We start from the raw sequence: 16,123 nt of genomic DNA, 5'->3' as shown, positions 1-16,123 counted from the left end.
TCACGATTGGAAATGTTAAGAAAATACTTGTAGATGCTGTTGTGGCTCTACAAGCCTGTTTGTCACTCTATGCACAAAATAAATAAAGAATTAAAAAAAAAAAAAATACCATAGACTTTTTTTCTCTTCTGAATAAGAGACAAAACCATCATATATATATATAGAAGGCTTGGCCTGTAATTGTGGGAGGCACTTAATTTCCCTATTTAAACCCAGTAAGCCCCTGCTTACCTGTCTTCGACGATCTCGGAAGTGCTTCAGTGTACTTCCGGTTTACAGATCCGTGACGTCAGTATTCCCGCCCGCCGGCAGCCCGGTTCAAACGCCCTGCGGCTGTATTCGTGAGTATTCCGCTTTTGCCTCACACGGACGGCATCAGAATCGTAAGTTTAGCCCTGTCGCTCACGGGCTCGGATTCAATCCGCTCCTGCATTTTTTCGGTCAGTGTAACACGTTCAGTTACACTTACACCTCGTAGTCTCGTTCAGCCACACCGGGTTGCCATACGTTTTCGTTCAGGGGGTACTATATCTTCATTCTGTTCCGTATTCTGGGTTTTCTGTTCACGTTTTAAGCTATGTCTTAATAGTTACGTTTTATATGAAAGGGGTTTAAGCGGTTTTAGTAGTGCCCAGTATTCTTAACTTCTGTGTTTAAAGTAGTTATATGGTCCCCTTTATGTCATAAATAGCTAAATAGTGTAAATAGGGGGTATGTTGTTCCATCATGTTAAATGGCTGTTCCTGTCCTGTTTTGTTGTAGTTCTTACTAGTACTGACACTTCTCGCAAGTGGCCCTTCGCGGGTGTACGTATTCGCAGCTTTGTTAAAGAGGTAGGCCTCGGTGTCACCCAGTTCTTGTGTGTATGTTGTAGTTAAAATAGTACATTTCATAAATAGGTCACGTTTCTTTTCCTTTAGTTCCATTGGTTCCCTGCAGGATTATACTTTATTAGGTCAAATAAAGTTTCCTTCCTCAGCAGGTATGTTATCGGTGTGTCCTGGCGGGGGGGGGGGGGGGGGGTTCGAGGACTAGTTGTAATTCCCCCGCCAACTTAGGTATGTTCCCGTGGGCTCTTTGCCTATAAGGTTAGAGGTCCAGCAAGGCATAGGTCAGCCCTTACGTTCGGAGGTTCAGGCCAATCGTCCCAACGCATAGCTATAGCCTTGCTTCAAAATTAGTTAGGGCCTCACCAGTCACGGCCAATCATATTGCTTCTTTTTCATGTCACCGAGAGGCCAACTCCCCGCCACCCACCTCAGTGGCACCAAGGCCCCACGCGCCAAATCATAGTTAGTGCCTCTCATAGCCACTTGGCAAGTAGTTAGGGCCTCATCTGCCACCAACGAAAGCTAAGCTAATACAATTTCGCCTATGGGCACTAGCCTAGTGAGTGGGGTCCCTCCAGTTTTTTTTTTTTCAGTACTAAACTCGCCCTCTCTGCCCCTTAGAATGTCCAACGCTTCGGTGTTAGAAGACAATCTGTCGGTTACCAGCACCCCGCTCAGGTCGGGCACGCAGAGAACGCAACCAACCCCTCCAAGTCCAGCTTCCAGCTATCGCTCCTGGACTATCCCTAAGATTACCGCTGAACTTAAAAAGAGAAATATCCCTTATCCGGCTTCAGCTAGGAAGAATGAACTTTTTCGTTTATTGAACTCTACTGAGGATAACGAAAGGCCTGGCCCTAGTTCACAGGTTAACGTACTTAATAGCCTGGCTGAATTACACGCCATGATGGCCTCCCTAGTGTCCTCAGTTGCCACCATCAATAACAGATTGGATAACCTGGAAGCTAATAACGTTCCTTCAGTCCCCGAGATTCCCGGGCCGGTTGTCCAACCCACGCCCGCTCTAGGAGGTAACAGTGACCCTCCACCGGCTAGGAAAGTTTCCAACGTTATTAATCCTATTCACCTGATACCGCAGTCTCTCAGACGTGACATCATAGAGGGAAAGGATGTTAACTTGGCCTCGCTACTGATAGCGGCTCAAGACGTGGTTGAAAACAGGGCATACACCTTTGAGGACCTATCAGTAGTGATGAGGGCCAGGGACCCTAGGTTGAATAGGAAACTTAACATCCCTGAGTTTGTCTTGGCATTTGGCCTATACAGAGACGTTATCTGTACTGCTTTTCCCCTCCGCAGAGAGGAGCTAGATTTGTACCTTCACAAGGTGATAGAGCTGGCTTATAAGTACGGGGGCTTTGCCTTTTACGACTATCACAAGTCGTTCTCCGCTAGGTCAGCCGCTTCATTGTCCCAGTATAATACAGTTACGGACTGGGGTCAGTTAGATACAGAATTGTTTCTTATGCATTTTGCAGGTCTCAAAACCCCTTCCTGTGCCATTTGCTCGTCTGCAGCTCACTCTATTAACTTCTGTCCTGAGAATGTAGCTATCCCCTCTACCAGCTACGCCAACTCCGAATTCCAGTCAACTTCCAACCAGAAGGAGATTAAAGATAAATTAGGCAGACCAATAGTGTTCTTGGGAAAAGCTCAGGTCTGTAATAATTTTAATGCTGGGGGTTGTAGTTACAGTGCTTGTAGGCTGCTGCATGTGTGCTCGCTTTGTTTCAGGGCACATGCCAAGACGATGTGCCCTAACAAGTTGTACCCTAAAAAGGCTTCTACTCCAATAAACATACCGAGTTTGCAACGTTACCTGGCTAATCATCCTTCTTTACATCTGGTGGAATTTCTCACGTCAGGGTTCACTCACGGGTTTCACACAGGCTTTGTCTCTCTCCCCTCAGGCATCCTCGAGTGCCCCAACCTTCAGTCAGCTCTCACAGACCCCGATACCCTACAAGTACTCTTACAGAAAGAAGTGGATAACGGCTTCATGATAGGCCCTTTCACTACTCCTCCTTTCTCCTCATGGAGGACTAACCCTCTAGGTATCGCCACTGGGAAGTTTAACAACAAAAAGAGACTTATTATTGATTTTTCTGCACCACACGCCTCTCCCACACCTAGCCTGAATGCACTAATCCCGTCAGAAGATTTTTCTCTTCAGTACGCTAGAATCGATGATGCCATTCAGGCGATTATTAACTCCGGGAAGGCAGCCTGGTTAAGTAAGTCAGATATTACCAACGCCTTTAAGTTACTTCCCATCCATCAATCACTCTGGCATCTGCACGGAGTTAAGTGGCTAGACAACTACTATTTCGCTACCAGGCTTACTTTCGGCTCCAAAAGTAGCCCCAAGTTATTCGACCTGTTCGCCGAAACCTTGACATGGCTTCTCCTTAACTTCTGCAGATGCCCAGTTGTTATACATTATTTAGATGACTTCCTCGCCATAGAACCTCACCACTGCACTCCACGCAGCCTTCATCTCTTGCTCACGCTCTTCAAAGATTTAGGTGTCCCCGTAGCCCAGGACAAAACTGAAGGTCCCAAAACCGAAATTACTTTTCTGGGGATTACACTCAATTCTGTCACCATGCACGCCAGCCTGCCCCAGGAGAAAGTAGACCGTATTCTATCTTACATTAGCACCTGCATGTCACTAGGCACTTGCACCAGGAAACAGCTACAGTCACTTTTAGGCTCACTTAATTTTGCCATGAGAATAATTCCACGGGGTAGGTCTTTCATTTCCAGGATCCTTTCACTTTTGCACGGTCTCCCTGACGATGACTCCACTACAACCCTAGACGAGTCAGCTACAGCTGACCTGAGAATGTGGCAGCTGTTCCTTTCCTCGTGGAACGGCAGGTCGCTGTTCGTTCCCCCCGTTTCCGACGATTCCCCAGTACTCTGGACTGACGCTTCAGGGGCCTTAGGATATGCGGCCATTTTTGGAGATGAGTGGCTATACGACTCCTGGCCGGTCGAAACCACGTCACTAGAGAGATTCAGTACCACCTCCTCTCTTTTTGAGATCTACCCTATCGTAGCAGCAGCTTACACGTGGGGGGTAGAGTGGAGGGGGCAGTCAGTCAGGTGTTTTTGTGACAACTTAGCTACCTGTAACATCATCAACAAGGGCCGCTCTCAGTCCCTCACGATCATGAACCTAGTCAGGAGACTCACTTGGCTAGCAGCTAATCTCCAGTTCTGCATATCCTGTGTTCACGTCCCAGGTATACAAAATACTGCCGCTGATGCTCTGTCACGCTTCAATTTGCAGGAGTTCTTCAGACTACATCCTACAGCTTCCCAGCAACCCAGGGTACCTCCAAAATTCGAAGACCTGGTAATGCATTAAGCTCTCTCCTACATCTGAGCGGCACGCTTGCTCAGGCGGGTTTATCCCTCAACACGAGGAAAGCCTATTACAGAGCATATGAACTGTTTATGTGTTTCATTCGTAATTACTGTGTAATAAATGTTTTTTCTGTTGAAACCATGGTTGCTTTCACAACTTTTTGCCACTTTTCTCTTAATCTATCTTACAACACAATCAAACTCTACTTAACGGGAATCCAACACTACATGTTAACCTCCTTTCCCAACAAGTCTCCTTTCCTGTCTTCCTACCCTCTTAAAAGTGTCCTCAAAGGCATCCATAACTTGTCAGTACACATACCCACTAAACGCCTTCCCATAGATAGTAAGCTGTTTAAAAACTTATCCGATATACTCGACACGTCCCCTTTCGAACATATCACAAACCTCGTTGTCAAATCAGCGGCTTATCTAGCCTTTTACGGTTTCCTGAGACCCAAAGAGTTCACCGTAGAGAGAGCCTCTGATTTCAGCTCGTGCCTACAGAAGAAACACTTAGTTAAAAATCTAGATCACTACACTCTGTCCGTTACCCGCACCAAAACAAGCCAATCAGGCCCACCAGTGGAGATTAACTTTTATCCCACTTCAACCAAATGGTGTCCCGTTCGTGTATTGGATAAGCTTGTAGCAGCCCAAGCTAATTCCGCTCCCGATAGCCCACTTCTAGACATTCTAGGGAAACCCTGACCACAAAAATTTTCATGCTTTACATACGCACCCTTTTACTCCGTTTGGGACAAAACCCACGGTCATTCTCGGGCCATTCTTTTCGCATTGGAGCAGCCACAGCTGCCTCAGGTAATCATGTACCGACACACATAATTAAAAACATGGGGAGGTGGAAATCATCCGCATACAACAGATACATTCCCAATCCAGAGAAAGAGATAAGGATGGCTTTCTGTGATATGACTAAATGATGTACCGCTTAATAAACGCATTTTGTTTTAATTGGTTATTATTTTTGCCCTCTTTTACAGGCCTAACCTTACGTCAGTTTCGGCACACCTCAACTGACTTGCTATTAAGGAACTACTTATTTTAAACCCTGTTTTCCTTACGTCCTCGGAATGTGCCGTACACAAATAGAAGGCTTGGCCTGTAATTGTGGGAGGCACTTAATTTCCCTATTTAAACCCAGTAAGCCCCTGCTTACCTGTCTTCGACGATCTCGGAAGTGCCCCTCCCACCGCACCCTCAATTTTATCATTTTCCTAGGTGGGCCCTCTTTTACAGGCCTAACCTTACGTCAGTTTCGGCACACCTCAACTGACTTGCTATTAAGGAACTACTTATTTTAAACCCTGTTTTCCTTACGTCCTCGGAATGTGCCGTACACAAATATATAAACTATGAAATTACAGTGGGCACATGCTCTCATTAAACATCTCAATTCAAAATCATGGGATTAATGATGAAGTCAGTCCAACCTTTACTGCTTTAACAGCCTTGACCCATCAGGAAAATGTTCCATCAGATGTTGGATCACTAATGTGAAAGGTTGCTCTCATTTAGTGGAAGGACCAATAGTGAGGTCAGGCATTGAGGATGAGTTATCAAACAAAGGGTAATCCAATTTAACTATAGCTATTTTTGATGTGTTCGAGTTTTAACACTCATCAAACGAAACCATTTTAGTATACACCACGCTTTGTCCAGCAGAGACAACCATTCTACAAATGTTGCCACAAACTTTGAAGCACGGAATTATCTACAATGCAATTACATGCTGTAAGCATGAAGGTAACCTTCTAATCGAACAAAAAGGATTCACCATAACCATGAAAAACAGCCCAAAACCACTCATTTCTTCTCCACTAAAATAAAAATAGTAATTTTCTCCCAGCATCCTGCAACTGCAATATCAACATTCAGACTTTCAGATGGTGAAAAATGACTCACACGCACGCATAATGTGTTTACTCTACTTGAAAGGATAGCAGCTGAAAAGTTTGTACCACAAGTCAACGTTCAATTCTATTTAGTCACATTAAGCAGAATCTACACAAAAGCTCTCTTGGTCAGAGATATACAAATCTGACTCTTTAGAAGAATATATAAATACAAAATTATATGCAAATGATTAAAGATTGATGATAGATTATGTTTAATAAGAATGGTCAGCTGGTGAGAAGTTTGCACTGTTACCTTTCTCTTTCTTTGTTCTGTTGTCTGTCAGGCAAGCTTTAGAACTTCCTAATGCCACCAACCACCTCTGCCTCTCAGCTGCACTTACTGCTTTTAAATAGAAATGTTGCTCACCCGGGATAATGAGTTCCATTCTTGTGCTGTCTGTTGAATGAACTGAAAAGAAGTTGTTATAATATACAGAATCAGTCTTTGCTCTGCACAAAGCTTTGGTGAATATTTCTCAACTTTCACTGAAATGAGGAATCAGATCTGTGTCTGCTATTGCCTTCAAGGCTAGAAACAATCTCTGGGTTTTAATGGGAGTTATATAGAAAAGGTATGTGGGCTTGTACATGCATTAAGCATGGTGGGGCTTTTTAAAGTGGTTCTAGCACCACGACAGAACGTGCAAAATAAAGGACCAAGCATTTTGATTTTTTTTTCCCCATAATCAATTTTTTTTTCTTTATATTATAAATAACAATTGAATGGAGGATTTCCAGCTATCATGGACTTCAAAGGAGCACATGGATCATGGATCATTAATTTTTTCCCTCTTTATATTTGGATGGATCACACTTTTTACTTATTTTAGAGAGAATTCTCTCTCTCCTTTACTTACCTTTAATTTCACATACTGCCATTTTAATACTTCCTTTGCTGCCTTTGAAAACATCATCTTGGGAATCATAGTAAGACAGAATACCATTGTCTAACACAAACCAACGAGGTTGCCAACCTAGAACAGGAAAAGAAAAATAATTCAGTAAGCGATGCTACAATGTTATTTCATGCTATATATGGGGTAGTAAACAAGTCTCAGATGTTTTTAGAATGGCAGCTCACATGACGCTTTGCCAAGCGGACAAGCTTTGTTAAACACGTTACTATGTACACAACAGGAACTATTACATTATCAAGGAACATAACATATTGTTTTATCATGGTAGAATAGTGCCCACACATTATTGCCTGGGTTTGTGTAAAGTGTCAACATATTCCAGAGTGCTGAACAATAGTTGGGAAGGGATCCCATCATATATTTGTTCCTTAAAGCAGGGTTTCATAAATCCCAGGCGCCAGGTTGCCATGGCGACTAGAAATTTCACCCTGGCGCCTGGGATTTGCAGAGAGAGCTTTGAAGGCGGCCGTCGAAGGAATATTGGAGTTGCCTGCTCTTTGGAGCAAGCTGCCCTGAGGAGGGTGGAGGTGGCTGCCCTAGGCAGCATGGAGCCGGCCACCCTGCGGAAGATAGAGGTGGCCGGCTGAGGCAGCATGGAGGCACCACCCTGGGGAAGATGGAAAGAGGCCGGCTGAAGCAGCATGGAGCCGGCCACCCCAAGGAGGATAGAGGTGGCCGGCTAAAGCAGCATGGAGCCGCCCGCCCGCCCTAAGGATGGAGGCAGCCGGCTGAGGTAGCATGGAGCCGGCCCCCCTGAGGAGGACAGAGGTGGAAGCAACTGAAGCAACAAGGAGCGGCTCTCACACACACTCTCCGACAGGCTCCCACACACTCACTCTGACAGGCTCACACACACACACACACACACTCTCTGACAGGCACACATACATACATACACACACACACACACACACTCTCTGACAGGCACACATACATACACACACACACACACACTCTCTGACAGGCACACATACATACACACATACACACTCACTGACAGGCTCACACACAAAAAAATAGGGGACTGAAGCATTTATGTGTCCTGATGTTTAATAACTGAAAAGCATGCTACTGAATTCTGATTAATTGGGTACTACTTTAATTAAGTTGGTACAACCAGCTATGCAACATATATCAATTATGTACAAATCCTTCCTAACAGCAGTTATGTATAATTCAGAGAAACTATTGTAACTGATGTTGGCAGAACATTTTACAAGCTAAATAAAAATCTTTATTGCTTTCCAAGCCAGACATGTTTCCTGGTTCTTATTGCTGGGCCAGTCCTCAGCTCAATAAAATTCACCATTCTTGATCAAATAGAGTTTTATGGAGCACTGATACATTAAACAGCAAGTCAACCTTTGTAAAGCTAGAGTGTGTATCAGCAGGGTTATTTACTAAAGGTGCAATTTAAAGTTAATTCGAAGTGAATTTCAAATTGAAGGTCAAAATAGTCAAACTGCAAAAAAAAAAAATCTCAATTATCTCTGCATCCACTCACCTCTGGCCTTAAATTTGAAATTCACTTTGAATTCTTACTTAACCTAGTAGGTCTTCACACCAGCTATCATGTTTTTTTCTTTAACTATTTCAAGACAGGGGGTTAAATAATATAATATCATGGCTGGCCTGGTACATGCAATGTCAAGAATGGGATTAGATATAATGACTCCAACATCTATTCAACATCTATCCAACATCTATTCTATAACTAGCCACACAAGTTACAATTTACAGGTGTATTAACACATGTAAATACAATGCTTAGAATAGATTACATTAAAACGCATGGATCACTTCCCATTCCAAAACTAAGAGAAGTGGCTAAGGAGTACCAGTACAGTGTACAGGAGGTACAATGAGATGTGGAGGACGTGCATGCCCTCATTAAATAGTAGACATCACCACAGAGAGTATTCAACAATTCTATAGATAACTAAAAAAAAATATGGCTTGTTTAAGTCAGGGTTCAAATCAAGTCCTTTGCCTAAAAATCCAGCCTAAAAGTTACTCGCCACTACAAGCCTGGAGGGTCCATGACACACTGACCAACGCTGAACTGCTACTCACCAGGGCTGACTTTTCACTCACCAAAGTGAGAGAGTGTAGAGTGGACGTTTTGAACCCTGATTTAAGTTAGCACATGCTACAATGTACTTTGTCCAGTAAGTATGCAGCATGACTGCCATATGCTCGAACAGCAGAAAAAGACAGAGTGTATATATACAAAGGAACTTGAGGTTTAAGTAGTGAAAGCAAATTACTACAAGACTAGAGAAGATGAACACATTAGACGAGGAACTTAAGACAAGTATATTTTTTTAAAGGAAACCTATATCAGTCTGTGAATGATGGAGGCAGGTTCGCATAATCTCTGGGTGCCAGGAGAGCCCTATTTTTGTGTCACATTACTGGAAAATGGCAAAACAAAACGGGATGAATGGCACTCAAATATTGCACAAAGTGCCCTTTAATTTACAAACTTGCTGACCATTTCATTTTATATCTACATAAATGTAAACTTTTTATCCAGAGGGTTCATCGAAGGCAGATTTTAACAAAAGGCTTGAAACCTGCTCTATCACTACTGATAGATAAATCTTATTGAAATATTCATATTGACCATGTTTGATTTTAACTGAAAATCCAGTGCATTCAAACTATATTATAAGACAAACTAGACATTACTTTGTCTTATGGGCAAAGTCAAGGATGACAAAAGTTGTCATGTCCAAGCAGCAATTACTGCTGACAGCTGCCGGAATAGGCATATTTTCATGCAACAGAGACAAGTGCCCCAGGATCTAAAGACGGACACTGGAAGTAAGACAGCAATGCCCATACATTTCTTCAGCTTCTCTTCAAAGCTGACACACATCAAGCAGGCCTGTCACTTTGGGCATCTTGTAAAAGATAGAAAGACTCTGAAAGTTACAAAGCCACTTTAAAGATTGGCTGGAAATAGATAGTCACCCACTAGTCCTAATAAGAAGCAAAGGTGGATTAGATTCCATGCAAAGTCTACAAGAAAGAGGCACTTCATAAGGTATCTTTTTATATTTTATCTTAATTCATCATCAATAAAATGCTACTTTGTGTACAGGGAAGGATTTAAAGGATGTATTTCTAATGCAGTATCCTAACCCCTAAAAAAAAAAAAAAAAAATTTTAACTAAAAACTTACCTTTTTCTCAGTGCAAAGACTCACTCAGAGCTGCCACACACTCCTCCTCCCATGATATCACCCTGGAGTCACCTGGAGTCAACCTGAAGTCAATACTTCTCATAGAATTGGGAACGATATTTGCAATTGTGAATAGTGCCGCACACACGTCCAATCAAATACTGCTCATAGAAAAGCATCCAATGCATCCCTATGAACTGCATTTGATGAGGTGCAATAACATTGCTCTATCCTCTAAATGGCAATGTTTTAGATTGCAGGGACGAAACCAGAGGGCCACAGCACCCAGACCACTTTATTGAGATTACAGGGATTTCCAGTGCCCAAAATATAAATAAATACAAATCTGAGTTTAACAGATATACCCGAATGAAAACATGCATGCATTTAATTATGCTTTTTTTTTCATTGCAGTTATATCTCATTACAAATTGCAAAATTTGCATATCACTTGTCTGAAGTGACTTAAAGTTCTTCCCTTCTAACCCAGCCCAGTCTTTCTGTGACTGTCCAATCACAGACTTCCCAATGCAGCGTATTGAAAAATCTTTGCAATGCATATGCTCTGAGCAATGTCCTGCCTCATCAGTGTTGCTCCACTGAGCTTAACAGCCAAGAAGCAACAGGATCATTGTGTGATTGACAGCTAGGGGTGTAACAAGGTTAATTTATAAAACAAACAAACAAACAACAAAAGAGGACACACTCATCACACATAAAGCAGACAAGAGATAAGACGCAGACAGGGCATTGAGTTTTCCTCGGAAAACTCAGTACCTGCTGGAGATTTAAAAAAAAAAAGCTTTAAACAAGTGTTTTAATGTAATGGTATAGAATAGTACACTGAATTTGTCTAATATCGTTTCCTTTAAAAAAAAACAAAAAAAAAAACACAAACTACATCTGAAACAATAGGTGAAACATGAAAAGATACAATTTCAATGCAAGGTCAAAATAAATAAAACGGTTTAGAAAGAAAGAAAGAAAGAAGAAAAAAAAAGAGTTCACATATTTATATATTCCCAGTTTACAATTGCTGATCTTAAACAATAAAAGTATGTATAGGGATACTTCCTCGCACTGCCAAAAATCCCACACACATTTGATGAACGGTAAATACTATTTACGGACATGCATCATTCCAAGTTACGCCTACACTCTATCGTGTGAAATAGCACACTCTGCAAGATGCTTGCTAGATCCAATTATAATATTAACATAGGCCAGATTAACTGGGCCACTCAGATTAAGAAATGTTGTGAACTGGAAAAAAAATAGATAATTTAATATTTCCAAAGACATCTCATTTGATCATCAGAATACAATATACATAATAAGAAACCAGTAGATGCTCGTCCTTTTTTTTGTTTGTTTGTTTGCAACAGTGACCAAATTATGAAAAAAAAAAAGTGCTGTTGCAGTAAACAATGTATTGTGGGCAGAAACCTGGGGTCTGGAAGGACAAGATAAGTCTGTTCCAACCAGGAGTTATCCACATGAAAAATATGGGGTCCAATTTTGGGTCCACCCAAGTGGTTTTAAAAAAAAAAAGACTTAAAAGACACAATAGAGACAATAAAAGACACCAAAAAAGACTTAAACGATACAATAGGTTGGGGTAATTAGATTTGCAACAAACAAAACACTACATTTTCAGAATTCTATTCTTGCTCTCCCCAACAATAATGAACTGAATTTGTACTATTCACATGAACACGTTATCACAAACACAGCAGAATTTCCAACAACTGAAAGACATGCTGAACTAGAGCAGATTGCATCACTTTAGTGCATTGTCTGGTCACACAATAGGTATGACAGCAGAATTTGTTGGTGTTGTATAAATAATTATAAAATGTTGTTCAACCTTGAGACTGGCACTTCAAGAGATAAAAGCCATTATAAAGATTTGATTGTGTGGTATAAAGCAGTACATGTGGACAAACAAGCCACCAATTTAAGAACAATCTATAATCTTTGGAGTGGGGGGGTAGGGAAATCAGAAGTGAAAATTGTAATAAAAACAAATAGACTCTTATTACATAAACAGGTGCCGGTGACTCACTCATCGTGTGTTCTAATACTGATTAACATTGAATTACAACTGAAATAAGTAAGTCCTATGTTTTGGATTGTATGAAGCCTGTGTCAAGTTGGTGGTGCCAACGGCAATTTTGGAGTGTTCCTTTAAAGGGAACCTGTCATGTCAGGTTTACGTTGGCATAAAACAGCTCCCAACACATTAAATGTTTATGAGCTTTTGAAGCTGTATAGCATTACTTATGAGATGCCCCTCACTCCGTTGCATGGTCAATATACATGCAACCCATTGCTACTTGAATAAAATGTACTCTTTCGTTACCTACTGTTTATTTGTACCCCATTTCTCTTTTCATTTTAGCAGGGAACTCATTACCTCTCTCCCCTGTGAGTTAAACGTCTTTGTATGTCTTGTGAATTCATTGTACAGCGCTGTGAAAATAATGGTTCTTTATAAATAGAGACAAAAAAAAAAAACAGGGTGCAAGAGAATACTGAGAACAGACAGCAGCTCCAGTAACTTGCCATTCGGTGGGTCCCTGCTCAGATCTCCAGCTAGTCAGATCCCAGTCTGATACGCAAATGGCCTTGAAATCCACATTTGAATGGCTAACATGGACGTTAACTTCACATATGTTTTATAATCCTAAAACAATTATTTCACACTTCCTTTCTAATTCACAACTTAAACATGTCACAACTGCATTCCACACAACACCTGAAAACAAGTCACACGTATGTGCCTCTCCACGAAAACATGCATCCCACTGCACGCCTGAAGACATGTCACTGTTTGGTCACACTCTATATGAATATATCCTGCTCTATGTCGGTAACATCTAATTTATAAACACTGTGCACTAAGTACATGTGAGAGATGTTCACACACAGAACATGCTTAGAATGTGTACACTGACAGCAGTAACAGCCCCAGGTACAACCATGCTGTCAATGTATAAGGTGATAGGTAAAGCCATGCTGTCAGTATACACGGTGACACGTACCTCCATGCTGTCAGTGTACAGGATGTCAGGTCCCTCCATGCTGTCAGTGTACATGATGTCAGGTCCCTCCATGCTGTCAGTGTACACGGTGACAGGTCAGTCCATGCTGTCAGTGTACACGGTGACAGGTCAGTCCATGCTGTCAGTGTACACGGTGACAGGTCAGTCCATGCTGTCAGTGTACACAGTGACAGATATCTCCATGCTGTCAGTGTACACAGTGACAGGTATCTCCATGCTGTCAGTGTACACAGTGACAGGTCCCTCCATGCTGTCAGTGTACACAGTGACAGGTCCCTCCATGCTGTCAGTGTACACAGTGACAGGTCCCTCCATGCTGTCAGTGTACACAGTGACAGGTCCCTCCATGCTGTCAGTGTACACAGTGACAGGTCCCTCCATGCTGTCAGTGTACACAGTGACAGGTCCCTCCATGCTGTCAGTGTACACAGTGACAGGTATCTCCATGCTCTCAGTGTACACAGTGACAGGTCCCTCCATGTTGTCAGTGTACACTGTGACAGGTATCCCCATGGTGTCAGTGTACACAGTGACAGGTCCCTCCATGCTGTCAGTGTACACAGTGAGAGGTATCCCCATGCTGTCAGTGTACACAGTGACAGGACCCTCCATGCTGTCAGTGTACATAGTGACAGGTCCCTCCCCCATGCTGTCAGTGTACACGGTGACAGGTCCCTCCCCCATGCGTTCAGTGTACACAGTGACAGGTCCCCCCATGCTGTCAGTGTACACAGTGACAGGTCCCCCCCATGCTCTCAGTGTACACAGTGACCCCCCCCCCCCCCCCCCACCGTGTACACGGTGACAGGTCAGTCCATGCTGTCAGTGTACACAGTGACAGATATCTCCATGCTGTCAGTGTACACAGTGACAGATATCTCCATGCTGTCAGTGTAAACAGTGACAGGAATCTCCATGATGTCAGTGTACACAGTGACATGTCCCTCCATGCTGTCAGTGTACACAGTGACAGGTCCCTCCATGCTGTCAGTGTACACAGTGACAGGTATCTCCATGCTCTCAGTGTACACAGTGACAGGTCCCTCCATGTTGTCAGTGTACACTGTGACAGGTATCCCCATGGTGTCAGTGTACACAGTGACAGGTCCCTCCATGCTGTCAGTGTACACAGTGACAGGTATCCCCATGCTGTCAGTGTACATAGTGACAGGTCCCTCCCCCATGCTGTCAGTGTACACGGTGACAGGTCCCCCCCATGCTGTCAGTGTACACAGTGACAGCCCCCCCCCCCCCATGCTGTCAGTGTACACAGTGACAGGTCCGTCCCCCCCCCATGCTGTCAGTGTACACAGTGACAGGTCCCCCCCCATGCTGGACACACAGTATGACATGACCTGCATACACCTCCCTGTTACAGCCATGTTCCATGTATTCCCCACCCATTCCCTGAGCCCATGCCTGTGTCCCCCACACACACCGACCTGTGATGTAATTGGTCCATTTAAACAGAACCCCTTCCATAGCTGGCCTGAGACCGCGGACTGTCTTAGCATCCTCTCCCCGGGCTCGGGGCTCCGTGACGGGCACGCTCGGCCGGTTACACTCCCGGGGCTGGGGAGGCCGGGCTGTTCATGACTGGGCCGGGGGATGCTGGAGCGCCCAGCCCGGACACCGCACGTCCTGGTCCCATTCGCCGCTGGCTCTGTCTCTATCCGGCTGCTGGATCTTCCTCCTGCTAACACTTCCCGTGCACTCCGCGCGGCCCCGCCGCCGCCCGCTCAATCACTTCCTGCTCGGGGGGAGAGGGGTCAGGCTATGGGGGCACACTGCACAGAGAGGTTGTCAGGCTATGGGGGGGACACTGCACAGAGAGGGGTCAGGCTATGGGGGGCTCACTGCACAGGAGAGGGGTCAGGCAATGGGGGGGACACTGCACAGAGAGGGGTCAGGCTATGGGGGGACACTGCACAGGAGAGGGGTCAGGCTATGGGGGGACACTGCACAGAGAGGGGTCAGGCTATGGGGGGACACTGCACAGAGAGGGGTCAGGCTATGAGGGGACACTGCACAGGAGAGGGGTCAGGCTATGGAGGGACACTGCACAGAGAGGGGTCAGGCTATGGGGGGGACACTGCACAGAGAGGGATCAGGCTATGGGGGGACACTGCACAGAGATGGGTCAGGCTATGGGGGGACACTGCACAGAGAGGGGTCAGGCTATGGGGGGGACACTGCACAGGAGAGGAGTCATGCTATGGGGGGCTCACTGCACAGGAGAGAGGTCAGGCTATGGGGGGCTCAACGCACAGGACAGGGGTCAGGCTATGGGGGGGACACTGCACAGGAGAGGGTTCAGGCTATGGGGGGACACTGCACAGGAGAGGGGTCAGGCTGGGGGGGCTCACTGCACAGGAGAGGGGTCAGGCTATGGGGGGCTCACTGCACAGGAGAGGGGTCAGGCTATGGAGGGCTCACTGCACAGGAGAGGGGTCAGGCTATGGGGGGCTCAACGCACAGGAGAGGGGTCAGGCTATGAGGGACACAGGAGAGGGGTCAGGCTATGAGGGGACACTGCACAGGAGAGGGGTCAGGCTATGGGGGGACAATGCTCGGGGGGAGAGGGGTCTGGCTATGGGGGGTACACTGCACAGGAGAGAGGTCAGGCTATGGGAGGGTACACTGCACAGGAGAGGGGTCAGGCCATTGGGGGACACTGCTCGGGAGAGGGGTCAGGCTGGGTGGGGCTCACTGCACAGGAGAGGGGTCAGGCTATGTGGGGACACTGCACAGGAGAGGGGTCAGGCTATGGGGGGACACTGCTCGGGGGAGAGGGGTCTGGCTATGGGGGTAC

General features: G+C 44.8%; 1 protein-coding gene across 1 annotated transcript in view; it reads right to left on the bottom strand.

Annotated features, from left to right (window-relative positions):
- The window catches only part of PLEKHA3 (pleckstrin homology domain containing A3), a 28,194-nt gene extending 13,162 nt beyond the window's left edge, over positions 1-15,032 (bottom strand). The window contains exons 1-3 of the mRNA XM_063428673.1: positions 14,754-15,032; positions 7,000-7,116; positions 6,396-6,551 (exon numbers count right to left, since the gene is read on the bottom strand). Coding sequence (XP_063284743.1) covers positions 6,396-6,551; positions 7,000-7,116; positions 14,754-14,793 — 313 coding nt within the window. The 5' untranslated portion in view covers positions 14,794-15,032. The remainder of the gene's footprint in view (positions 1-6,395; positions 6,552-6,999; positions 7,117-14,753) is intronic.
- Between the last annotated feature and the right edge of the window lie 1,091 nt (positions 15,033-16,123).

Source organism: Pelobates fuscus, chromosome 8, assembly GCF_036172605.1.
Source record: "Pelobates fuscus isolate aPelFus1 chromosome 8, aPelFus1.pri, whole genome shotgun sequence".
NCBI classification, from domain to species: domain Eukaryota; kingdom Metazoa; phylum Chordata; class Amphibia; order Anura; family Pelobatidae; genus Pelobates; species Pelobates fuscus.
The sequence above is the reverse complement of the archived record's forward strand: the minus strand, read 5'-3'. Positions and strand labels throughout refer to the sequence as shown.